Below are 24876 nucleotides of genomic sequence, written 5' to 3'. Positions count from 1 at the left end.
AGGGATGAGAACAACAGTTTAAGTTACCATAGGATCCACTTAAACTGGCTAACAAATAAAAAACACTTTGTTACTAGCACTGTTATCATATGGAGCATGGCCACTGTCAGTCATTTCAACAAGTAGATTGCAGTTCCGACATGTTATATCAAAGACAGTTGGTACCTCTTCGTGAAATCAACAATGTTCCCTGCAACTTTAGGTTTTACTTGTAAACAGTTAAAGACACATTTTGGGAAGATGATTTAATCATTCTTGGACTGAGGTTACACAATAAGGAGGAGTTTCTATTTCATCGAAGGAGAAGCAAGCATACGCACTGCGCGTGCGCAAGGGCGCACGCGTGCGCGCGCACACACACACACACACACACACACACACACACACACACACACACAGAGTCCCGCTCATCTGCCCAAGACGCGCGTGTCACCAAGCGCTAACTACAGCAGCACTAGTGTCGCGAGCGATGCACGAGGCTGTGACAGGAATTATAAAACGAGGAAGATAAAACATCCAACTTCGGTTAAAACCCTGCGAAGCTCGGGTTCTGAAATGCCGCTCAGATGCTCTGTGTTCAGCCTGAAGGTTCAGCTCACTGGGCTCTCCAGGCGGCAGACCCCACCTTCAATCGCCACGGACTGTCCGGCTACCGCACCGGGAGGGAGTCTGGAAATGTGAGTCTGCAGAGGAGGAGACGGAAGACTGTTAGAGGTGCCAGCTGTGTCCCCCTGACGTGCGACAAAGGCGGAGAAAACACCAGAGTATCTTGGCTTCTCTTTGCTTCTGAGCATCTACAGGCTGTGCTGGCGGGTAACTCAGGTGCAGACAGATCCTGTTTGTCCAAATCTCAGGGGATATTAACTGAGTACCTACTACCTGCCAAGCACAGCACTGGTAGCTGGAGATAGAGACCGGGACAGCCCAGGCCCCCAGGTGCACAGAGCTTACAGTTTAGTCACACTCAGAACACGAGTGGTTTTAAGGCCACCTGTATTGAGCATATTCCAGTTACCTGAAAACTACCAGTTGATATACATTTTGTCCTCTGAACATTAAAAGCAACTGAGAATACCCGATTCATGTTTACTCCCTCAATTGACTCCTTAAAGGATTTAAATAGCTTACAAAAATCAGATCACTCAACAACCTCAAGTGAGGCAATGAAAAAAAAAGAAAAATAAGAACTTACAAAAATAAGTTAAAGACAGGCATGAGTTAACACACAAAATCTAGCCTGAGTTCTGTCCCTGTGCTGGAGGCAGACTGCTGCCCTGTCTCAGAGCTTCCCAGTGGCCAAGACCAGACAGGGGTCCACATGGTATAACGAGATCACACAAACCAACCACTCAAAGGAGAAAACCATTCCCGGCACAGAGTCCAAGGAGCCATTCCTCTTGTAGGGCTTCACCCACAGCAGGTACCGTGTATAGTGGATGAGTGAAGACAGCGGTTGTACAACAAGGAGTTTTGTAGGGCTGAACATTACAGCATCACTCAAAGGAGGCCAGCAGGAAAAGCTCTTCCACAAGGGGTCAGGACCACATCAGCCAGGAATTCCTTTTTTTTGATGATCTGGCTTAATCCAGGGATAGATAAATGTCGGAGTTTCTAAGAAGAACAGAGGGACTGTATATCCTTCAGGTAATCCTCTCTGATTCTGCTTCTCCACACAAGCTTTTCCTGAGGACTGAACCCAAGGGAGTCCAAGTCCCAGAGTGAACTTGCTGGATGCAGCTGGTGAGGCGGCCAAGCCTGGGGTGGGTCTGACATCCTCTCACACAACCAAAAATAAAGCAAGCATATGCTTTAGACGGAGCAACAGGTAAGCTACCTGGCTTTAGTTTGACGGTGGGGACTGTTTTTGGGTCTCACTGCACTGTCCTATTAGAGGAGCTGACATAAGTCAGCAATTTGGAAAGCTCTGGAGAACAGAAAATGTTCTCTGGGTACTTAGTGTTTCTGTGCGCAAGGCAGGAAGCCACCTGTAACCTCCAGGAGGGAGGTCCGTCAACTTTGGGGTGGAGAGCTGGGCAAGGCAGTCCATGTGGCACCTCCTGGAAGGTGAGTATCACTGAGTTTTGTCGCCAGGCTCACGCCTCTGGGCACCCTGTCCCAGAATCTGGCCTTGTTATTGCATCTGAAGGCTGTTTAGTACATCTTATTACATCTTATAAGTACGGATATATTATACCCGAGAAGTCCACAGTAAGACACATTTGTGGATCTTTCATTTCTTGTGATGTCTTATTAACCTAGCGGGAGAAGTTTGAAGAGGATGTGTTGTTTGATTCTGCTACCCAGCAGCCCTTGTCACATCAGGCACAAAACGCTCAGATCCACAACTCCCAGGGCTCAGTGTTGATGGGGCCCTTTTATTCTTTCAGGGATTCATTAACATGAGGTCAAAGAATTTTTTTCCCTGAGAGAGGAGAAGCCCCTTAGTCTATCTCGTCTCTCATCTCACCCTCCTCAGCCATGAAACAGTCACATGGCTAGGACAGGGATCAAGAATGTGGAAAACAATATGGTGGTTCCTCAAAAAATTAAACATAGAATTATCATACGATCCAACAATTCCACTTCAGGGTATATACCCAAAACAAGTAAAAGCAGGGACTCATATATCTGTACACAATGCTCATAGCAGCATTATTCACAATAGCCAAAAAGCAGAAGCAACCCAAATGTCCATCAACAGATAAATAAACAAAATATGGTCTATACATACAGTGGTATGTTATTCAGCTTTAAAAAGAGATGACATTCTGACACATGGTACAACATGGATCAACTTTGAAGATACTAAGCTCAATGAAATAAGCCAGACACAAAAGGACAAATACTGCATGATTCCACTTAGATGAGGTACCTAGAAGTCAAATTCACAGGACAGGAAGCAGAATGGTGGTTGCCAGGGGCTGAGGGTAGGTAGAATTATGGGGTCATTACTTAATAGGCATACAGTCTCAGTTTGAGAAGGTGAAAAGTTCTGGAGATGGACGGTGGTGATGGTTGCACAACAATGTGAATGTACTAAACGCCACTGCACAGTACACCCAACATGGTTAGAACAGTAAATTTTATGTCATGTATATTTTAGCACAATTAAAAAAAAGAAAAAAAGAAGAAAGCAGAAATGACCATTTTCTTCCTGGTCCAGAACTGTATTCTATAAGATGGCATTAAGAGAAGGGGTTAGCTAGGAATGAATCCATGGTGCAGACCCCAATGGAGAAATATTAACACCAGGTTCTGTTCACAAATAGGTTGAAAATTTCCAATCAGGTTACTTAAGATATCTGTCCCTAAAAATGAAGCTCACAGGAAACTCCATCCTCACATTTCCCAGAGATTCAGAGAGAATCCAGTGAGACTTCCTGGCAGGCCTGGTGGTCCAGGCACCAGAGGCAACAGAGAATAAATTAATTGTTAAAAGATCAAAGAGCGACCATATGTCCAAGCAGACAGCCTGCAACTTGACCAGGGGAATGTCAGTCTTAAAGCAACTGATTTTTCTGCTGAGCATGAAAAAGACCCAGGACTAGAAGGAAGAAACTGCTGTCCCACAGACCAGGGGACTTGATAGCAATCCTCTGAGATTTACAGAAACACACATGGCCAATCCAAACTTACCTCTAACATTCCTACCCACACCAAGTTTACAACAGAAAAACATCTAAATAAACTGAGCTAAACCACAAAGTGTCAAGGAGAGTTAGGAAGGAAAAGAAAAAAGAACTGGAAAAGATGACAAAGGTCTTGAGATATTTATTAATGGGTACATGGGCAAAATACTTCAAAAATACATTGAGATTTGTATAAATTGAGCTGTTTACATAAGACAGAAATGCTCAACCAGACAAACAAGTTGTTAAGATTAACTTCTCAGGATTACTGCTTCCCTAAATTATCATCTAGTCAAGGGGGATTTTGCAATTACAAAACACACTGGCATGATTTTGGTGTTGAGGGGAATAGAATGGTTAACCGTCCAAATGTATGTCAACACTTCACCAGTTTCATCAATCAACATGGTCTTCTGACTCATCGGAAAATAAGTAACCTTGGCCTGAAAAAGTTTGAGCCAAGATGTATTTGAAGCTTTCTGTGGAAATTTCAATGGAGCATCAAATCATATTATAAACAGTGGGGGGCTGTTTAAGAGAATATTTTATATGAGTGTTTATCTCTAAAAGTTCTTTTGGAGAAGTGGGTTTGAATTCCTTGAGCCTAAAAATGTCTGTGGACAGTTCACCACTGTCTATGATGAACTTGTATGCCAGCATTTAAAAGTGCAATAAAGTATTTTATATTGGGTGTGTAAGGACTGTGCAGACTCTAGGGTGTCCTACAAGCATAAGACCTTAACAAGGTGTCTTTAAAACCATTTAAGTAGCAGTGTACTTTTATTGGAATTTGGAACTAATGAGAAATAGCACATGAAAATGGTAGATGCCAGAGCAGTGGCATTTTGGGTATTCTCCCTCCATTCCTTCAGAATGCCTCACTCATACACCTCTCTAACGAGGATTCCGTGTCTCTAATATCCTTTTCGATTCTTTCTCCGGGAAAGACGTCCTTGACTGGATCCTCCTCTAGATCTAGAAGCCCTCCTTCTAGCTCCTACAGCTCCCAGCTGACCATTTCACATCTTGTGATGTAACTGTCCAGGTTTTGGTTTGTTTTGAATTTTTGAATCTCTGTAATTGAAAGCCAGCTGGAGGCAGGAGTTTGTCATACACTCACCTCTGTATTTCCTGCACCTGTCAAAGTGCCTGACACAAAGGCACACTCTGGAAATGCTCACCGAGTGGAGAAGTGACTAAAGTATACCCTTCAGAGCTATGTTTACGTACAAAGAATCTCAGGTGTTTTAACTCGTGTGACCAGTCAGTTTGGTTAAAAAGTCAATCACAGTAGTTTGTTATAGTAAAGATTATTTTTAAATAGATTTTTTAAAAGTACGGACTGACTCCATTTTCCCACTTTCCAAGTGATTATGGTTTTAGAATGGAGATAGAGCCTTAGATTCTGCAGATGCTAACAGTGCCGAACCAATGGAACCCAATGGCCTTGGAGTTAGAATTCTCTGCTTTCTTGCTAATTCCCTGAGTGACCAGACAGATCCTTGAAGTTAACACTCCTAGAAGAACTATCACCTTGTAAATTAAACTGTCTATTCAAAGCCAATAGTCTTAGGGCTGTATCTTTCTATAAAACCAAATACATTGCATAATAACATATTTAGCCTGAAGACTCCAAAATGAGAAAGTGAAAGAAAAAAATAATACAGAAATTATATAATTGCTTGATATCCTAATCACAATCTAAGTAGTAGCTGAGACTTCCTATCTTTCATACTCGTGTCTTTAAATCTTTTGAGACCACCTTAGTGACTGCTTTTTGTGGTTTCCAGGAAAACCATAAGCGCACAACTTAATTTTGAAAGTCTCAAAGCCTTCATTTAGTGGTTATATTTTAATCCATCTTTCCACTCGCGGGAGAGTTGCTTGAGATCTGCCACAACAGTCAAGGGAAGATTCTCTTAAACAAGTTATTATCCTCCTTTGGTGGGGTCAGGGACATAAAATCTAGACAGACACAGCTCAAAAAAGCTCTTGGAAATATTTTATTCATTGGTTTCATAATTCTGAGAGTTTGGTTTTCTGCCTTTAAAAAGAAAAAAACAACAGTTTTTTCATTGATCAGTGGCTAAGAAAGTGCATGTAGCATACAACATATAGTGTCCAATTCTAAAGTTAATCTACAAAGGCAGTTTATCATAAGGGCTATGTGCATGGGTTACAGGATCAGAGCACCTTGAATTCTGGGCCATCTCTTCTTCCTGGACACAATGCTGGACTACATTTCCCAGGCTTCTTTGCAGTTAGATGTGGCTATGTGACTGCAGTCAGGCTGATGGACTGAAGTGATGTGTGCCACTACCAGGCCCCGCAGAAAATCTTACAAACCATTCTCCATGCGCTTTCTCTGATGACCTGAGGCCTAGGTGATGTAAGGAGCTTGGGACCCTGAATCATAATTTGGAAGAGAGTCCTCTGCCAATCAGAAACCCCAATTTGTATTTTATGTGAATGAGAAACATGCTTCTTATTGTGTTTGAACAACTATACACATATATTCTGGGGTTTGCTTGTTACAGCAGCTGGAGTTATCTTTAACAACGATTCCATCCGGGCCTCTGCACTTACTAGCTATGTAACCTCTGCTGGTTACTTAACTTCTCAGGACCCCACCTCTAAAATAGCTATACAGTAAGTCCCCTACCTATGAACCTTCAACTTGTGAACTTTCAAAGATGCGCACGTGTGTTTGCATGTAATTACATAAGTGAGTTCATGCGTCTGGCATACATTGTCACATGCGTGCATCCTCTACAAGTGGTTGTGTTTTTGTGTACTTTACTGTGCAGTACTGTATAGAGTACTGTAGTACAGTATCTGTATTTCAAGCCCAGGATGTCCAGAATCAAGCGTAAAAGCAGCAGTGATATAGCTGGTACTGCTAAGAAGCGCCAAGCCATAACAATGGAAACAAAAGTAAAAATAATTGAGAGAGTGGAGCGAGGCGAAAAGATGGCAGATGTCGCTCGTTCTTACAACATGAATCATTCAACCATCGGCACGATTCTGAAGAATGAGGACAAGATCATGAAACATGTGAAGTCTGCTGTGCCGATGATGCCAACAATAATATCGAAGAAGCGTGGAAAAGTGACGGAGGAGATGGAGAAACTTCTCAGTGTGCGGATGCAGGATCACATCAGTGTCGAGTCCCGCTCAGCTTAATGGTGATTCAAGAGAAAGCTAAAAGCCTTTATGAAGACTTGAAGAAGAAACATGGTGAAGAATCAGAGGGCACATCTTTTAATGCCAACCATGGCTGGTTTCATCGGTTCAAGGCTAGAGCCAACCTTCACAACGTAAAACTAAGTGGCGAGGCAGCAAGTGCAGATACAGTAGCTGCCCAGTAGCTGCCTGGGAATTTCCTGAAACGCTTTGAGAAATTATTGATGAAGGCATGTATCTACCTGAGCAGGTTTTTAATGTGGATGAGACAGGACTGTACTGCAAGAGGATGCCAGACCGAAGTTACATCAGTAAGGAGGAAAAGCTGATGCCAGGATATAAAGCAGCAAAGGATAGGCTAACTCTGTTGTTTGGTGGCAATGCTTCTGGCGAACCAAAGAGATACACAATGCAGGAAATGGCAAGGGGATTTTCTTTATCCGAGGAGGCACTGTTAGTTTTTGAGGCACAGGACCCGAACGTAGAATGGTACAAGAAGGTTGCAGCAGCCGTTCAGAATGTAATCCAGTGCCTCTGTGTCTTCTATGACGAGAAAAAAAGAGCTACTACCCAGACATCACTGGATCGTTTTTTCAAGAGGGTAGATAGAATTGAATCCAGCAAGGAACCAGAACCTGTGGCACTAATGTCAGGCATGAGTGAAATTGCAGCTTGCCCTCCATCTCCTATTGCTGATGATCCTTCAGCCCTACCATCTCCCACCTCCTCTCCCTCCTCCAGTCAGTACCTCTTCTTGCCTGTTCACTCGATGCCAGCCCCTGTGTGCCAGCTGTTGTACTGTACTACTGTACTTTTCAAGGTACCATACTGTAAGATTAAAAATGTTTTATTTTTTGTTTTTTTATGTTATTTGTGTGAAAAGTATTATAAACCTATTATAGTACAGTACTATATAGACGATTGTGTTAGTTGGGTACCTAGGCTAACTTTGCTGGACTTAAGAACAAGGTGGACTTTACAAACTTGCTCTCGGAACAGAACTCATTCGTATGTAGGGGACTTACTGTAAGAGCATTTGTCATCAGGTTGACAAGGACTACATGAGATACTGCACGCAATGAAAGCACGTGTCAACACATTAGGTTCTTATTATTCAAACAAACGCATAGCCATAGCACAAAACATTATGCAGCACAATATCTATTACACATTAGTTGATATCCCGGAATTGGGTAATTCTATTTGAAATGTTTGATAGTCTTCAAAAATAGAACGAGATATTTTAATGAAAAATTAGCTGCATGCTAAAAGGTAAGGTTGAAGAAAATGGACATTTTTAGGCCAATATTTTTGATGCTGCTGTTTTGCTCTCACTGATACAATAATTAACAATTGCTGAGTATTTGCTAACTACTAAGGGCTTTGTATATACCTGCTTGCTGTATCATTAATCTTCGATGGCTCAAAAACAATCAGCTCAGCGTGCCTGGGTGCTACAGAGAAAACCAAAGTGGCAGAATACTGGCAAATTACCTTCTAAGAACACGTCATGTTGTTGGGAAGACAAGTAAGGCCATATGAGATGATTAGAAAACCATTAACAAAGGCACGTGACCATACACTTAGAGAGTATAACACTCCAATGTGTTTTCCAACACTACCAAGCTATTAACTCTGTGGGTACTGATTGGGTGTCCTACAATTTAACTCAGTCCTGACACCATCTACCAGGATATAGAGCCCACAGGTTAAGAGCTCAGTCCCACAAGACTGTCTCCCCACAATGCCAGATACCAATCGCAAGTTCAGGTTGTCACCTGCACTTCTGGCCCATGGCTATAAATTGGCTATAAATGAGAGGTTCCCACCACCCCCTCCTCAGGTTTGATTAATTTGCTAGAGCAGCTCACAAAATTCAGGAAAACAGTTTACATTATAAAAGGATATAATTTAGAAACAGCCAGATAGAGAAGAGATGCATAGGCAAGGAAGGCAGGAAGAGGCTTGGAGTTTCCATGCCTTCTCCGAAGGCACCACTCCCCAAATCTCCACACGTTCACCATCTCAGAAGGCCTCTGAACCTTGTGTTTTGGGGGATTTTTATGGAGGCGCTGTTACATAGGTATGATTGAATACATTACTGGTCATTGGTGACTGAACTCAGTCTCTAGTCCCTCTCCCCTCCCCATAGGTCAGGGGGTGGGGCTGAAATTTCTAACCCTCTAGTCACATGGTTGGTTCCCCTGGTAACCAGACCCCAAGCTTAGGTTACCTTGGGGTTTTCCAAAAGTCACCTCATTAAAATAAACCCAGGTGTGCTTGAAAGGGGCTTGCTATGAGTAACAAGATACCCATTTCACCTTTACGGCTCTGAAATGATTTCAGAAACTGAGGACTAGAGATCAAATATTATAACAGAAGATGCTCCTATTGCTATTATCACTTGGGAAATTCCAAGGGTTTGGGGAGCTGTGAGTCAGGAACCCTGGAGGAGGAACAAATATGTACTTCTTATGCTCAGTCACAGTACCACAGATACCCAACCACAAATGCTAATGAAGTCGAGAGAGAGCGCGGGTGTGGATCAAGGAGGTGGGGCAGGCTCTCTGGAGGCCACGGCACTGGACAGCAAACAGGACTGGAGAGCAGTGCTGGGCCTAAGGGAGAGCTGACAAGTTTGCTTGGTTTGAGCCACACAGTGTTTCCAACTTCTAAAGGTATTAATAGAAAATATTTTAAAATGGCGAAATCGCATACAAGCATCTTGATTTCTAGATACTCTTGAAAAATCTGGCAACCCTTGCATTCCCTCACCAGAGTAAAGTCGCAGCTACCTTCTTTAGAAGGGCATTTTCGGCAATAATTTCCCACTGGTGGGGCTGTGTTCTGCCTATGGTGTGTGCTCAGATGGCCCTAACATCTGTGATCATCTTTCAGTGCGGTTACTATTATTGGTCCATTGGGTTCAGATGGTGGCAGCCCGATCCTCCCACCAACCTTTGCCTAATGGTTTTGTAACCATAGAACCAGTCCCAGACTGGGCCTATCCTGTTTCTAACAAGATACTGAGTTGTTTTCCAGAGACAACAGAACAAAACCTCAAGTCATGCAGCCGAAGCATGCAGAGGAGATGTGCACCTCAAACAACCTGGAACCAAAGCTGTTCCCCCGACTCCCTCCAAAGGACCAGGGCCTGACCTGAACCTGAACTCCAGAGCCCTTTCAGAAGTGAAGGGTCTGCTGTCCAGGAAGGTCCGGTGCTGAAGCCCATCTACCACACCTTACCATAAATGGCTAAGCTCCAAAGCCCTCCAATCAAAACCTGCCCCACCGGAAGGGGAAGCTGGGACGAAGTGAGAGAGTAGCATTGACATAACTACCAAATGTAAAATGGATAGCTAGTGGGAGGCTGCTGCATAGCACAGGGAGACCAACTCGATGCTTTGTGATGACCTAGAGGGGCAGGATAGGGAGGGTGGGAGGGAGACGCAAGAGGGAGGGGATATGGGGATATATGTATACGTATATGTATATGGGGATGTATGTATACGTATAGCTGATTCACTTTGTTATACAGCAGAAACTAACACACCAGTGTAAAGCAATTATACTCCAGTAAAGATGTGAAAAAATAAATAAAAATAAAAAACCTGCCCCACCAGTGCTTCTGCACACCAACCCTCCTCCCCTAACTCATAAAAGTTTGAATGAACCCCAGATGGGGAGACAAATTTAAGCTGTGTTTCCTGTCTCCTTGCCTGTCAACCTTGCAATAAGCTTCTGCAACAGTTTTAGCAGCCACTGATAATCATTGCCTAGACCCCATTATTTCAAGAGTTACCAACAGGTGGTTTCCTAATTCTATCACTGTCAATACATTAATAGCTGGAATTCTTCTATAAAGAACTTTCTCAACTTTTTGGTAGTCCACGATAAAGTGCATATAAGAAAGGAAGGATAAACACTTGATTCTTTTTCTTCCTTTTCAGGGTTCAGAATAATAAACCTTCAAAAGCAGCCAAATGCTCTCCCCCTCGTCATTTCTTGTGATGTTAAGAAGGCAGTTTTGTTTGAAGGCAGATGGTAAGAGATTACAGAGGGAGCACAGTTTGGGGAAGAAATAGGGATGGAAAAAGGAGGTACAGCATCTTCTTCATTCACACCAGCCAGAGGCGAACTCTTCTATGTTTAAAAGACAAAAATAAAAGAATTGTGAGAGCTGCTTTTAAACTGCCCCTATGAAAAAAACTGGCTGGACTGACTTGCTAGCTGTGTTTCGGATGACTAATTTGTAGGCTCACCTGTTTTAAGTCAAATATAGTACCTGCAGGATGAGTAGCTCCTTTTGGGCTGACACAAAATGAGTATCGTTGTCAGTTAAACTAGTTAAGTTTGCTCCAGATCAGTTTTACTCTTTAGCAGAAAGTTCTCTTCTCAAAGATAATTGAAGGTTAGCACAGCGTATTAGTCTGCTAGGGTTTCCATAACAAAATTATTTTCCCACAGTTCTGGAGGCTGTGAAGTCCAAGATCAAGGCATCAGTAGGGCTGGTTTCTTCTGAGGCCTCTCTGTGTGGCTCACAGATGGCTGTCTTCCCCCAGTGTCGTCACATGGCCTGTTCTCTGTGTGTGCAAATCCCTGGTATTTCTTCTTATAAAGATGTCCTATTGGATTAGAGCCCTGTCCTTATGACCTCATTTGACTATAATCACCTCTGCAAAGGCCCCATCCCCAAATATAATCACAGTGGGGGTTAGGGCTTTAAGATAAAAATTTGGTAAGGACAGAATTCAGTCCATAATAGATACAGAGTAAAATCCGACAATGCCCCACATGCTGGGGGCTGCATTCATTCTCTGGCTGGAATCCTCCTGCCTTTCCTTTGGCTCATTCCTCTCCGTCTCCACTTGGCCTCCTTGCTGTTCCTCAACCACGCAGCACATTCCCGCCTCGAGGCCATTACATGTGCTGTTCTCACTGCCCAGAAAGCTCTTCCATCCAACGCCCAGGTGGCTCACTTGCTCATTTCTGCCAGATCTTTACTCAAAAGCCGCCTTTTGGGGAAGGTTTACACTGGCCACTCACCTGAATTTCACTACTACCACCCTCTCTGACTCAACGTTTCCTATGTCCTTACCGTATCTAACCAGCCATCCATTTTGCTCCTTTATCCCATTCACTGCCTGTCTCCTCCACTGGGACAAAAGCTCCACGAGGGCGAGGAGTTTTATCTGTTCATTGCTGTTCCCTCCTTACCTAAAAGATAGCCTGGCCCATGGAAGGGGCTCTGTATATTTGCTAAGCCAATAGAGGATTTTGTTTTTTTTTAATGAGGATTTGGGAAATGAAAGAGCAAACGGCAAATTAGACATTTTATAGTTCTTAGTTTCATGTTTTGTAGTTTTTGATTATAGCTTGTAAGTCTGTTATAAATTTTTGAAGAGATTTGTATAAATTAAACGCTCAAAGTGATATTGAAATTGTGAACCTTAAAACTCTGAAAAGTCTAGGTATTTCCCAGGACGGACACAAAATATAGAAATAATATGATGTGACATTATCTGTTCATTCATCTCAACAACTACATGCACATTATCCTCTCTGAGAGAGAGATGGTCGGGGGCAGCAGCAACTCGACAGCAGTCAGGTGTGGGCTGCGTGCCTGGCGGGTCTGCTGCGTCCTGCCGCATGAATGAAACTGCAGAATTCAGCGCTCAGAGGAATATGGAAAGCAGGAGGGCTACCTTCTTTGCAGGGCAATTTCCCTCCTGGAGAGCGGGACAAGAGTGTCTCACACTCAATCTTACAACTTACCATAAATATCTGAAGAGACAGATATTCCTTTCCCTACCATTTTCCCTTCTCTTGTTAATTCTGCCTTATTTTTCAAATTGTTGAGTCCTAGGTAACTTATATTTTTCAATCTATTAACAGTGTCACATGAACTTCTTTAAAACAACCCAGAATGATGTGTATGTTTTGTAGAATAGAGACCCATTTAGCTGCAGGCTCAGCTTGTCTTCTGCATCATCACTGTGCTACTCGGGGTGTGTAGAGTTGGGGCTGGAGGTGGCATGCTGGCTGAGCACACCTTGTGCCCTTACAGTGAATTCTTACCTGACGTGACAACAGTCACTCTCTGCTTTCTTTTACTGGCACAAATGTGATAGACCTTAAATGACCAATTCCAGAGAGAAGTGCTGAGGAAGTGTGTCTGGTTGGTTTTTATTGCTTTGTATCTACTATGCGCTTTTTTTTTCCTAATGACTTGAGTCCGGAGACACTATCCCCAACTCCCATCCTTTTCCCAGAAGTTCCCTCCCCACTGCTTTCAAGAGCTGTCTTTCAAGGAGACACAACTTGTGAATAAGAATATTCTGAGCATTCTTTGTGTGCAGCATTAAAGCTTGGAATGTAGTTTACTGCTCTAAAAATAGAGTTTGGTCTTCAGACTTCATCCTGAAAGCAGATGTACTCAACTAGTTGACAGTTTCACATGAACCTGCTTAATATAATCCGAATAATGTGTATATTTTACAGAATAAAACCCCATTTAACTACAGGTCAAAAGATCTGGGTGCTCACTTCTTAGCCTGTGTGATATCAGGCAAATCAGTGAAAATCTCAGAGCTGTAAAACAAGGACTCTGGGTTAGACGGTCTCTAGAGGAGCCTCACAAAGTTTAACCTTCTCTGACACTGACTTTCTTTAGCTTTTGCATACATTGTGAATGAGTCTAAAAACAAGCGTTTTACTTCTACCCCATCATTGTCTTAAACTGAAAGTAATAAATGGGCCAGAGCAATGTGAGGATGTAATTCCCAAGTTCAACCCAACAAATCAGAAATATCAACAGATTGAAAAATTAATGCCATATGTTAGTCATTTTACTCCATGTCGCCCCTACCTCGTTTTCCACATTTAGAACAAGGATGCCATAAAAGACCATTGGCAAATGTGGACAAAGCACAAAGACAGCATTATGGCAGATTTCGTTGTTAGTCCTGAAACAAGCCTACATAAAGGGAAAGTTCTACTGTTCTCACATAGAAATATCATGTCCAAGGAGCCTTAAAATAAGACGAAAATGAGGTCTGATGAGAACAGTATGTTGTTCCAGTCTCTCAGCAACTTTTGTTACTTCTTTTACCATGCAACGACACCACACTTCAGAGGCAACATCAGACAACGCTGCCCCTTATTTTTATCTTAAAAGCCCCGTGAAGGCATCCACATAAACAGGGCAAGCCCACAGTACCTATTATAGCGTCACTCACGTGAAGAATTATCATGGATATTCCATTCTGCTGAAGGTGATAAAAGCTCTCCACTATTTAGAAGTATTTATTCTGCACTTATTATGAGGGGACAAAAGAATGAAACACACATGGATCTTGCTCTGAAGGCAATTAGGTCTCTGTAGGATGCGGAAGCCAGTTCCTTGTGAAACTAGTTCCTTGTAAAATCTTAATAAAATACGAAGCCCCTACATTTGCATAATGCTTTAGTTTCCATAGTGCCTTTGCATCCATGAGATGGCTTCAAAATATCCTCTCAGTTAGACAGAGGTATACTATACCTATTTTTCAGGTGGAAAAAAGGGGAGGCTCAGAATGGTTATGTGGTTTGCTTATGGTCGCAGAGGAAGTAGAAAAACTGAGACTTGAATGAAAGCCTTTGGACTCCAAATTTAGGGCTCCCTTTACTCCCACAAAGCCTTAGCGTGAAGGATTCTAAATCAAATTCTAAATCTGTTAAGAGACACAAATTTATTTTTCAGGGTGAAATAGGGCTTGCTCGGAAAAGCTACTGCCATACATTTTACCAAAAAATTTCAGGATGATTCTGGGATTCAGAGAACTGGGTTTGAGCCTTAATTCTGCTGCGGACGGACTGGAGAGTCTCTGAACTGGGGGTCACTAGATCTCTGGGCTTCAGCATCTTCGTAGGTGAAAATGAAAAATTCGCCTCAATTATATTGGGAGTTCTTTCCGATTCTAACATTCTTTATAGTTTTGCATTAGAATGGCCCTCTAAATGCGGTTTACATATTTTTTTTCAAAAACCTCACATGTGTAAATTTTCCTAGAATTCAGGTTATAGATTTTTTTAAAATAGCCCCAAGAAGTAATTGAAATCCCAATTGGTCCTAGGACTTGTATCACCTTCTCTTTAGACCCGGCCTAACTTAAGAGTGGAGCTCTTAGATAGTGGTGTTAGGACCATTTACTGAGACCCAGTACATCAGAGTATCTGAGGGTGGAGGCCAGGAGGCTGGATTTTCACCCCACCCTCACCCCTAGGATTTGCACCCCCATCTCTGCAGGAACAAAGCCTGTCCCTAGGCTACCTTTTGGATAAGGAGGGAGGCAGGCAGTGAGAGGGACAGTAGACGTGTCATACAGACAACACGGAAACACACCTCTGATACAATCACGTTTATGGTGCTTTCTGAGACTGTGGAGACCTTTTATAGTCTTTACTCTGATTTCTAAAATTTTCTTTACCTTTTTTCTCAAATGTTCAAAGAGGTACATGACTATTTTTCTATTAAAAATTGATTTTAAAAAAGAATAAAGCAAAATATGCCATTCCATGTAGTCCAAACAATCTCAATTGTGTAAAAAAAAATCGCAATTGCAGACGCCGAAGGAACTATATCAAAATGTTAACAGTGGTTAAAGTGGGGCAGTTCACTGCATTCCAGAAGGATTCATTCAGGGCCAGGATTACATTTTTTTTTTCTCCCTGTCATTTTTCTGTATTTTCTTAATTATGCAGCAGAGTGATTTAGTGAGTGTTTAATGCAGCAACGTAATCTATTGAAAAATTAATCTATGTCCTTTCTAACTGTTCAAGACCCATTCTGGGAGGCATGACTGTGTTCCCACGCCACTCCTGAGCACTGCCAAAGAAAAGAATGAACAAAATAGCTGTACTGTCTGCGCAGGACCCAGCAGTTGCATCAAGACGACCACCATCTTCTCCTTGAAACGCCTCCTTTCCTTGGCTTCCAGGACCCCACCGTCACCTGTTTCTCCTCAACCTCTATGGCCACAATTTCCCAGTCCCCTTTGCAGGTCCCGCCACGCTAAATGCATGGGAGTTACCTGGGACTCAGGCCCCTCTTCTCCCATCTGTGGTCACTCCTTGGTGACCTCATCCAGTCCTGTAGTTTTATAAAAAGCACCTATATGAGGAGACTCCCAAATAAACACCTCCAGCTTAGGCCTCTCCTGACAACTACGTGGTTAGAAGCTTTGGTTTTGGAGTTCAGAATGTCTGGCTTGAATCTTGGCTCCACCTCTTGGTAGCTGCGCCACCTTATATAAGGAACTTCATATTTCAGATATTTCTTTCTGAGGGGCTAATGGGAGTGGGAGGTGTGAAGCTAAGAGGAGGAGATCTAGTCGAGCCCTGCAGGCCCATGTGCAGCATGAAGGCCGGGGGTTTACCTTCGCTCCTGTAACGGTAAGCCCTGGGCTGCCATTTCCTTGGTAAAGACAACCAGGTGGCCCCTTCTTGGAGAACCTGGTGGGGAAGCCTCAGCATCCAGATGATTTGTACTGAGTGAAAACCCAAAATGTCAGTAACAGTCTTCTGGTTGGTAAGCTGCCAGATAACATGGATTTTACTATAGCTTGAAAAGAGCATCTTGTATTTGAAAAGAAATGAAAGGCTAATGTTGAAACTACCATAAAGAGTGAAACTACTATTTGTGTAATGGACTATTTCCTGAGAATTTCAGTTGATCTGTCAGTGAGGAATTTGGGAGGGGTAAAAATAAAAACCGCCAACAAACTCTTTGAAGAAAGTTCTCCTCGTCAAAACCATCTGCTTCCTGACTTCTTATTGATCTGACCCGTGCGACACCAAAGAACTATTAAGGTGTTGAGACGAGAGAGGGCAAGGCTTCCCAGGCTGGCTTCTGCTGGTCCTGGGAGAGGCTCTCTGAAAAAAAGGAGCCTGGTCAAATGTCAGCCCCAGCCCACTTTTCTCAGAGCCAGACAGGCATGTGAGCACGTGAAGTTCAGACACTCTTCAATAAAGGAACCTGCGGACTCTGTAAGCCAGCTCATCCCAAATGTCAACGGATGCCGTCCTTCAATTCCAGCTGCACCCAAACTCCTATAAAGAGTGTGATGAAACCTCCCTTCTCTTTTACTCTAATACTGAGACCTCAGTTCCTCACCTCCCCAGCCACTAAATGTTGGGGTACCCCAGGACTCAAGAGTTGGGCCACTTTTCCTCAACTCATTTTGTAGAAAATTATCTGTGCAGTGTTCTGGACATAAAGTGAAGCATCTGGTTCCACTGGAGAAAGAGGAAAGAATAATAACTCTCCAGAACTACCTCCTCCTCCAGCTGCCACTTCATTTCTTTGCTTCCATTTACAGCAACATTCTTTAAAAGACTTCTCTATTCTTGTTTCCACAGCTTCTTTCCTTCCATTCTCTCTAAACCCTCTCCACTCAGGTTTCTGCCTTGACCGCTGCACTGAAACGGCTCTTACCAAGGTAAGCAATGACTTCCGAATGCTAAATCCAGTGGTCTGTCCTCAGACCTAACTTCATGGGCCCAGAGTACAGGATCTGATAAAGCTGATCGCTCTCTTGGCCTTGAAATACTTTCTATCCTTGGTTTCTAAGACCCCACCCTCCTCTGGTTCTCCACCAGCCTCTACGGCCATTTCTCAGTCTCCTTTGCTGGGTTCTTCACCTCTCTGACTTATCAACAGAGCAATTCCTCAGAAATCTTTTCTCCTGGCTGTGGTCCCTCTCTTGGTGATCGCACCTAGCCTTGTAATTTTAAAAAAGCATTTATATGCTGAGATTCCCAAATACACATCTTCAGCTTAGTCCTCTCTCCTGACACACACATCCAACCACACGCTGACCGTCTCCATTCAATGCCTAACAGGCATCTCCAAATGAACACATCCAGAACTGAGCTCTTTCTACTTCCCCTCAAGCCTGCTTCCTCCCTCACCTTCTTCCCCCCGCTGGTAAATAGCAACTCTATTCTCATTGCTGCCTTCTCTCTTTCCCCCGTGCCTCTGTCCAATCCATCGGCAGCTCCTGTCGGCTCTCTCTTAAAATGGACACAGAAGCCAACTGGCTCTCACCGCCTGCCCAGCTAACGTTCTAGTCCAACTCATTATCATCACTCACGGGTGGCAACGGCCATCCACGCTGCCTCCCTTTCAGCGGCTGGAGTCACCTCTTAAAATGTGAGCCAGACATTGTCACTCCTCTGCTCACTATCCTCCAGGGGCTTTGGAAGAGCCCAGATCCTGACGGTGACCGGTAAGAACCCACATGGTCTGGTCCCCCATGGCTTACTCTGTCCCACTAAGACCAGCCTTCTCACTGTCCCTCCGTCACACCCAGAACACTCACTCCTGATTGAAGGCCTCTGCTCTTGCTGTTCTCCATGCTGGGACGTTCTTGCCTTGCTCCCATAAATCTTCCAAGGCTTTACTCAAACGTCACTTTCTCAGTGAGACCTGCCTAACATCGGAACCCTCGTACTTCCTAAAATCCTTTCCAGCTTCACGTTTCTTTTTAGCACTTATCACAAACATACTATACGCCTTATTTATCTTGGTTATTATTTTCCCCACTAGTGTGTCAGGCCAGGAGTACAAAGATTCTTGGCTTTTTTGTTCACTATTATGTTTCCAGGAAAATACCTGAATATAATAGGCACTCAATTGCATTTGTTTAATAAGTATTTCGTTTTAAAAAATGAGCCGCTATGTTTCATCAAAACTGTACTCCTGGGGCTTCCCTGGTGGCGCGGTGGTTGAGAGTCTGCCTGCTGATGCAGGGGACATGGGTTCGAGCCCTGGTCTGGGAGGATCCCACATGCCACAGAGCAACTAGGCCCGTGAGCCACAACTACTGAGCCTGTGCGTCTGGATCCTGTGCTCTGCGGCAAGAGAGGCTGCAATAGTGAGAGGCCCACGCACCGCGGTGAAGAGTGGCCCCCGCTTGCCACGACTGGGGAAAGCCCTCACACAGAAACGAACACCCAACACAGCAAAAATAAATAAATTAATTAAAAAAAAAAAAAACCTGTACTCCTAAGTAAACTGACTTTTTCTAATAGCTAAAATCTCAAAGCCAAAGAATCAAGGCTTCCTTCCCAGTTAATCATTAATAATCACTGTAATAAATCCCTGATTAGCTCTAATACTGATTAACTGAAGTTAAGAAGAAATGAATTTTTGTGATCTTTGATGGTGAAAAACTTATAGATTGTATTTATTTCTTTTTTGCCCCAAGTATGGCCTACTGAACAAAAACATAAATTGCGAGATTCAGGAACTTGTTGTACTTAAGAGGTTATCACCTTAAAGACCGGGTCCTTCCTATCTGACCTGGCTTTGGAAATTTGTAGAAATTTGGGTTGGAAGCATGTTTTATTCAGGGGCTACTGGGGCTTATTACTAACTGCCTAGTAAGAGTTTGTTTTGCCAAGATCTCCCATTTTTAACGGGGCAGGTCCTAACTGTTAGCAGGTTCTAACCGTTCAAAATTTTACCATACTATCCACAAGACCTATCAATGGAAGAAATCGGGATTATTGGGGTTTTCATCTGTTACAGGAGGTACATTCAAAATACGATTAATTTTCTATTTCAAGTGAAGAAAAAGCTGCTTCCAAGTACCCTGAGCATCTCCTAATAGCGAAGCATTAACACAACCCTCATTCTAAATTAAGTTTCTTTTCATGCCTTCAACACTGCAGCAGACAGTGTAGTCCAAACATGTACAGTGCAGTGATGACAGCTCAAGAGCATAAAAGTAAATCGCCATACGTACCACTTATTGCATCCAGAAGTATTTGAAAAGAATGCAAATAGAGAGAGTAGCTCAACCATATCCAAATGTCTCAATTAGTTATTACTAAAATGTTAAAGTTTCACCAATTTACAGCACTGCTTTACTTATAAGACATAAAAATCATACATAATAATCATCAGAGAAGAATTTTAATCCTTAGGATTAGACAGAATGGACGCTCCAAGATGAAGGCTTTAAAGAAGACAGAAACTATATTATTTGAATGAATGGTACTGGAATGAAAATGTATTCCAGCAGATAGACTTTGCTTAGCATTCAAAATCTACAACACGGGTCAGTCTCCGATGCCTGTTTAAGTGAAACAGGCCAGGTGTAGGACTGTCAGAATGGAATGTCCAGGCCCCACCAAACAGGGTGGCTACCACTTGGCTCCAACTAATCACGGCCATGTAGGAAGTGGGTTCCAGTGTGGCCAAATCTACTCTTATGAGAGAAAACAAGCCAGGAGGAAGAAAATTGTACCTTTACGTAAAACTTAAAACATCTTGTATAAAAATTTTATTCAAAATTTCTATTTTATGTAAGTTCAAATTTTTTATGTAAACATTTTCAATTTTTTAAAAAATGCTGATCTGCTGATGAATTCAGCTTTTGAGCTCAAATCTGCAGGTTACTGGGGAGGAGGGTGAGTGGGGATAAAATGTTGCATCCAAACAACCATCTGGACTCAAAGTTCTACCCTCAACCTCAACAGGGAGCCACTCATAGAACGCATTATCTATGGAATGAATGCCCATGTGTGTGGGGCCCTGTGGGGCCATCAGTACCTCCGTGTATACTGACTGCATACCTGTAGATTCAGTTCCCATCACTACTCACCTACTTAAGAAAATAATATAATAGAAGTTCTTACAACATAAAATCAATGGGTGATCCTGAATCTTTACAATCAAAGAAACCAATACCTTGTTTCAAGTTAGAAAGTTAACAAGAAACAAGAATGGCATGACCAAGATTATGGCTTTTTTTGTCTTAAGATTGAAAAAAAAAAAACAAGAAAAGATTCCTTTCATCATTTGTCCACTGCTTTTCAACCAAGAGAAAGAAATGACCATCCTGTAACCATTACTTACTCACTGTGGGTAATAAGGCCGACCATTCTCATGAATGCTTGTCTCAGTTACATCTCACACTTATGCGTTGTTCTGTGCGTAAAATGCAGGCACGTGTCTGCTTTGGGAAGGTACATATTTACCTAAAATGTTGGGTACTAGAAGGTAACAAGGTGACATTCTAATGTTAAGTTCACACCTGATGTGGACTATGTAAGCTGATGGCTATGTAAGTATATAGAGGTAGAGAAATTAATGTTTTCATTATTTTCTATGTTACTATAACCAGAAAAAAAGGTTTATTCACTTCCTTCCAACTAATATGGAATGTCTACAAGTCCAAGCAATAGACATATTTATCTTTGCAGAGATCTAACCCTACACCATGATTAAAATGAGATTTATTTGGATAAATATGGTTAATACCTCTGGGAAGATTTATGCTCTTGCCAACATGGTGAATTCCCTCTTTGTGTTTATTCTATTTATTGCTTTGGAGCTATGTCAAATGAATCATTTGGAAAAAACTGATGACATAAGACTAATTAGGCAAAAATAAAATTACCAACTACTCTTAGAACTAAACTTGAGGCTGAGGAAACTTGTGTCTTAAAGTTTGTTTTTCACATACTCAGCCTTCTACAATCTTCTCCTGTTTGTCTAAAGAACTTTCTAAATAAACCCAATGGGATCCTCCTGGAAGTCCTAAGAGCATGGAAAAGAAATGCAGTTTTCTATATTTGAAATTCTGGGCAAGCTTAAAAGGTACAAGCAAAATCACTGATTAGCCACTTCTCCTTCTGTTCCATAAAGCACACTTGCCAAATTTAGCTGTCTGGGATGTTTTGTTTTCCTAGTACACAGCTTGTTGGCGGCACCTAACACCATCTCAGGGCAGTTGGCTTCCTGCCAGGGATCAGACTCCTTCAGTTGTTGAGTAACATGGGGACTAGATTATCAGAAGCAGTTAAAATTTGGCTTAGACCAAGGCCAACTTGTGTCTAAGTGGTTCTTCATAAATCTAAAATATGATCCAATATATCCACCCAGTGACTGTCACTGGCCACTATCGTGGAACTAAAGTCCCTTTTAAGGAACTCATGGTCAACACACCCAAAGGTGTTCCACTGTCTAGAGCTCAGAGGAATCTGGGAAGGCTGCCTGCGTTCACACAAGAGATACTCAACATTGCAGGGTTGTGTGTGTGTGTGTCTATTCCTGCAGCTTCAAACAATTTTTTTTCCTCTTCTGGGATCTCTGAATTCACTTGTCAGTTGGTTTATATTTACAAGCTAGAGTTATGTTTTGTCAAAATGTAATAACCCCTACCACCTCCACCAGGAAAGCAGGGTGAAAATCCAGGAGGTGTCACTCCTGTGGTAGGCAATGGACACAGCACGTTTGGGAACACGGTTACAGTGTAAATGAGGCTGCAGAGCTGCAAGGTGACAGCCCTGAGAGACTCTCTACCACTTCTACCACCACCACCACAACCATCACCCATCACAATGTATGTAGCTCTATTATATGCACTTTGGTTTTATTATTCAATTAATATTCAGAATGCTCGGAAAGCTTCGGTAATATTCCCACTTTAAAGATAAGGAAACCAAGGGTCAGATAGGCAACCTGCCCCAGGTTACAAAGCAGGGGCTTCAGGATGGAAATCCAAGTCTGGCTAACTCCAAAGCCCATTCTCTTATTATATCACACTGCCTCTTTATAGATGGCCTTGCTGACACCTTTAAAAAACCCTCCTCCTGCTGCTTTGCCAGGAATGAAGCAGTCAGAGCTTTTTTCTCTCCTAGGAAAGGCTTATCTCTTTCTGGAATTTAGTTCATTTAAGTTTTTCTACCATTTGGGGATAATTTTTTAAATCTATGACTTTATAGTTTATCCAGCTCATTCTCATTACTGGGAGTAGAGGCAACAGTCTCTTGCGACTTTCTTCATCCTAATTGGAAGTCTTTTTCTCACTTCTTTTGGTAACTCCCTCTTGTGGACCTCATTTTTTTAAAATTAATTTATTTGGTTGCACCGGGTCTTAGTTGCGGCAGGCAGGCTCCTTAGTTGTGGCTCGTGGGCTTCTTAGCTGTGGCATGTGAACTCTTAGCTGCGGCATGCATGTGGGATCTAGTTCCCTGACCAGGAATTGAACCCAGGCCCCTGAATTGGGAGCACAGAGTCTTAGCTGCTGCGCCACCAGGGAAGTCCCATGTACCTCATGTTTTATATTTAAGTCATCCTCCCATGGCTTTCCTTGATACACAAGTTAAGCCTATCAAAAAGCTCTCAGAAATCTCATCCGTGCTGTCCCTTGTACACAGACATTTACTGAGATTTTTTTAAAGCCCCAGAAACTATCTTCAAAAAAACAAAGCATGGGGCTTCCCTGGTGGCGCAGTGGTTGAGAGTCCGCCTGCTGATGCAGGGGTCACGGGTTCGTGCCCCGGTCCGGGAAGGTCCCACATGCCGCGGAGTGGCTGGGCCCATGAGCCATGGCCGCTGAGCCTGCGCGTCCGGAGCCTGTGCTCCGCAATGGGAGAGGCCACAACAGTGAGAGGCCCGCATACCGGGAAAAAAAAAAAAAAAAAAAAAAGCATGGTAGATACTACATTTGGGGTTACAAAAACTGAACAGCAACATATATGCTTATTAATCTGCAGTGTAGAATTTAGAATTTTGCAGATGGCAAGCAAGTATCTAGGGAGGAAGGGCCATATATATACAATACCCATAATATATAAAGGACTTAACCAGGGTCCATTCATCCGTATTCAGACACATAAGACTTTGTTTCCTTGCTCCTATCAAGCCTGATCCCAGGAAGGACTGAAGGCAGAGTCAGGTTTTCTTACTCTCATCTTACACATGAGGCCTCTGAGATCAGAGAGGCACAACAACCACACTGAGTCACATAGTCTGCAAGGAGTGAAGGGGGAACCTAGGCTCCAGCTGCCTGGCACTGCAGCCATTCCAATACTTGTTCGTTTCAATTGCAAGAACTGATCAAATGTGCCATAATATAAAAGGGTGATGTTTTTAAAAACTTTTTATTTGAAAATAATTTCAAAATTACAGAATAGTTCAAGGGACACCCATACATTCTTTACCCAGGTTCACCCATTGCTAACATTTTGCTCCGTTTGCTTTGTAATCTGCTACCTATCTATCCACCCATCCATCCACATAATATTATTTTCTGAACCACTGAGAAGATATTGTAGAATTATGGCCCTTTACCTCCGAACACTTCAGTTTGTACTAAAGGTAAGAATATTTCCCTGCATACCACAGTATAGTTATAACAAGTACATTTTAAAATGATACAACATTTTCTACTATCTATATCCCATTTTGTAAATTGACCTAAAAATACATTTTTGGCATTTTTCCCCTCCCATATAGGATCCAGCCTAGGATCAGTTATTGCATATACTAGTTGTCACGACTCTTTAACATTGTTTAATCTGGAACATTTCCTCAGCCTTTGTCTTTTATGACATTGACATTTTTGAAGAATATAGTCCCCTTTTTCTTTCTTCCTAGAATGTTCTTCATTTTCAATTTGTCTGATGTTTCCTTGTGGTTAGATTCAGTCTGTGCACTTCCAGATGGGATACTGCAAAAGTGATGTTGTGTCTTTCTCAGGTTCTCACATCCAGAGGCACATGATATGTCCATCTGCCCCTCACTCACGACATTAGTTTTGATCACATGGTCAAGTTATTGCCTGGTTTCTCCATAATATACTTATTATTTTCCCCTGTAACTAATAAGAATCTGTGAGGAAACGCCTTACGACCATAAAATAGCCTGCTCCTCCTCAAGGATTAATTTTTATAACAGTATTTTCACTGTGTTATAAAAAACGACCTCTACATAGGAAAAGAAACCTAGGTTTCACTTATTATACCTGAATAAGTTCCATGCCAATGTTAACATCTGTTTTTATTATAGTAGTCCATACACACTGGGTGGTTATTAAAAACCATTCATTAACTGTCTGCTATCTTGGGTAGGATACAGGCAATCTGATTTTTAAATCCAACTGGTATCAATGCCCTAATTTTGGTTCAATGAAAAGAAATCTCTTTAACTCATGCTACAGAAGGGGTTTAGAAATTAAATTAAGGGATACAACTACAAGAGCATTCTATTAAAAAAAAGAAAGAAAGAAAC

The 24876-nt window shown here is 42.4% G+C and overlaps 1 protein-coding gene across 2 annotated transcripts in view; it reads right to left on the bottom strand.

The window, feature by feature from the left end:
• Positions 1-407: 407 nt before the first annotated feature.
• TASP1 (taspase 1) overlaps positions 408-24876 on the bottom strand; it is a 235770-nt gene continuing 211301 nt past the window's right edge. For both annotated transcript variants that reach the window (XM_082858198.1, XM_082858199.1), the window contains one exon: positions 408-683. In XM_082858198.1, coding sequence (XP_082714324.1) covers positions 591-683 — 93 coding nt within the window. In that variant the 3' untranslated portion in view covers positions 408-590. The remainder of the gene's footprint in view (positions 684-24876) is intronic.

Source organism: Leucopleurus acutus, assembly GCF_964270905.1.
Source record: "Leucopleurus acutus genome assembly, chromosome: 16".
Lineage (NCBI taxonomy): Eukaryota > Metazoa > Chordata > Mammalia > Artiodactyla > Delphinidae > Leucopleurus > Leucopleurus acutus.
Note: the sequence above shows the minus strand (reverse complement) of the source record. Positions and strands in the feature narration are given on the sequence as shown.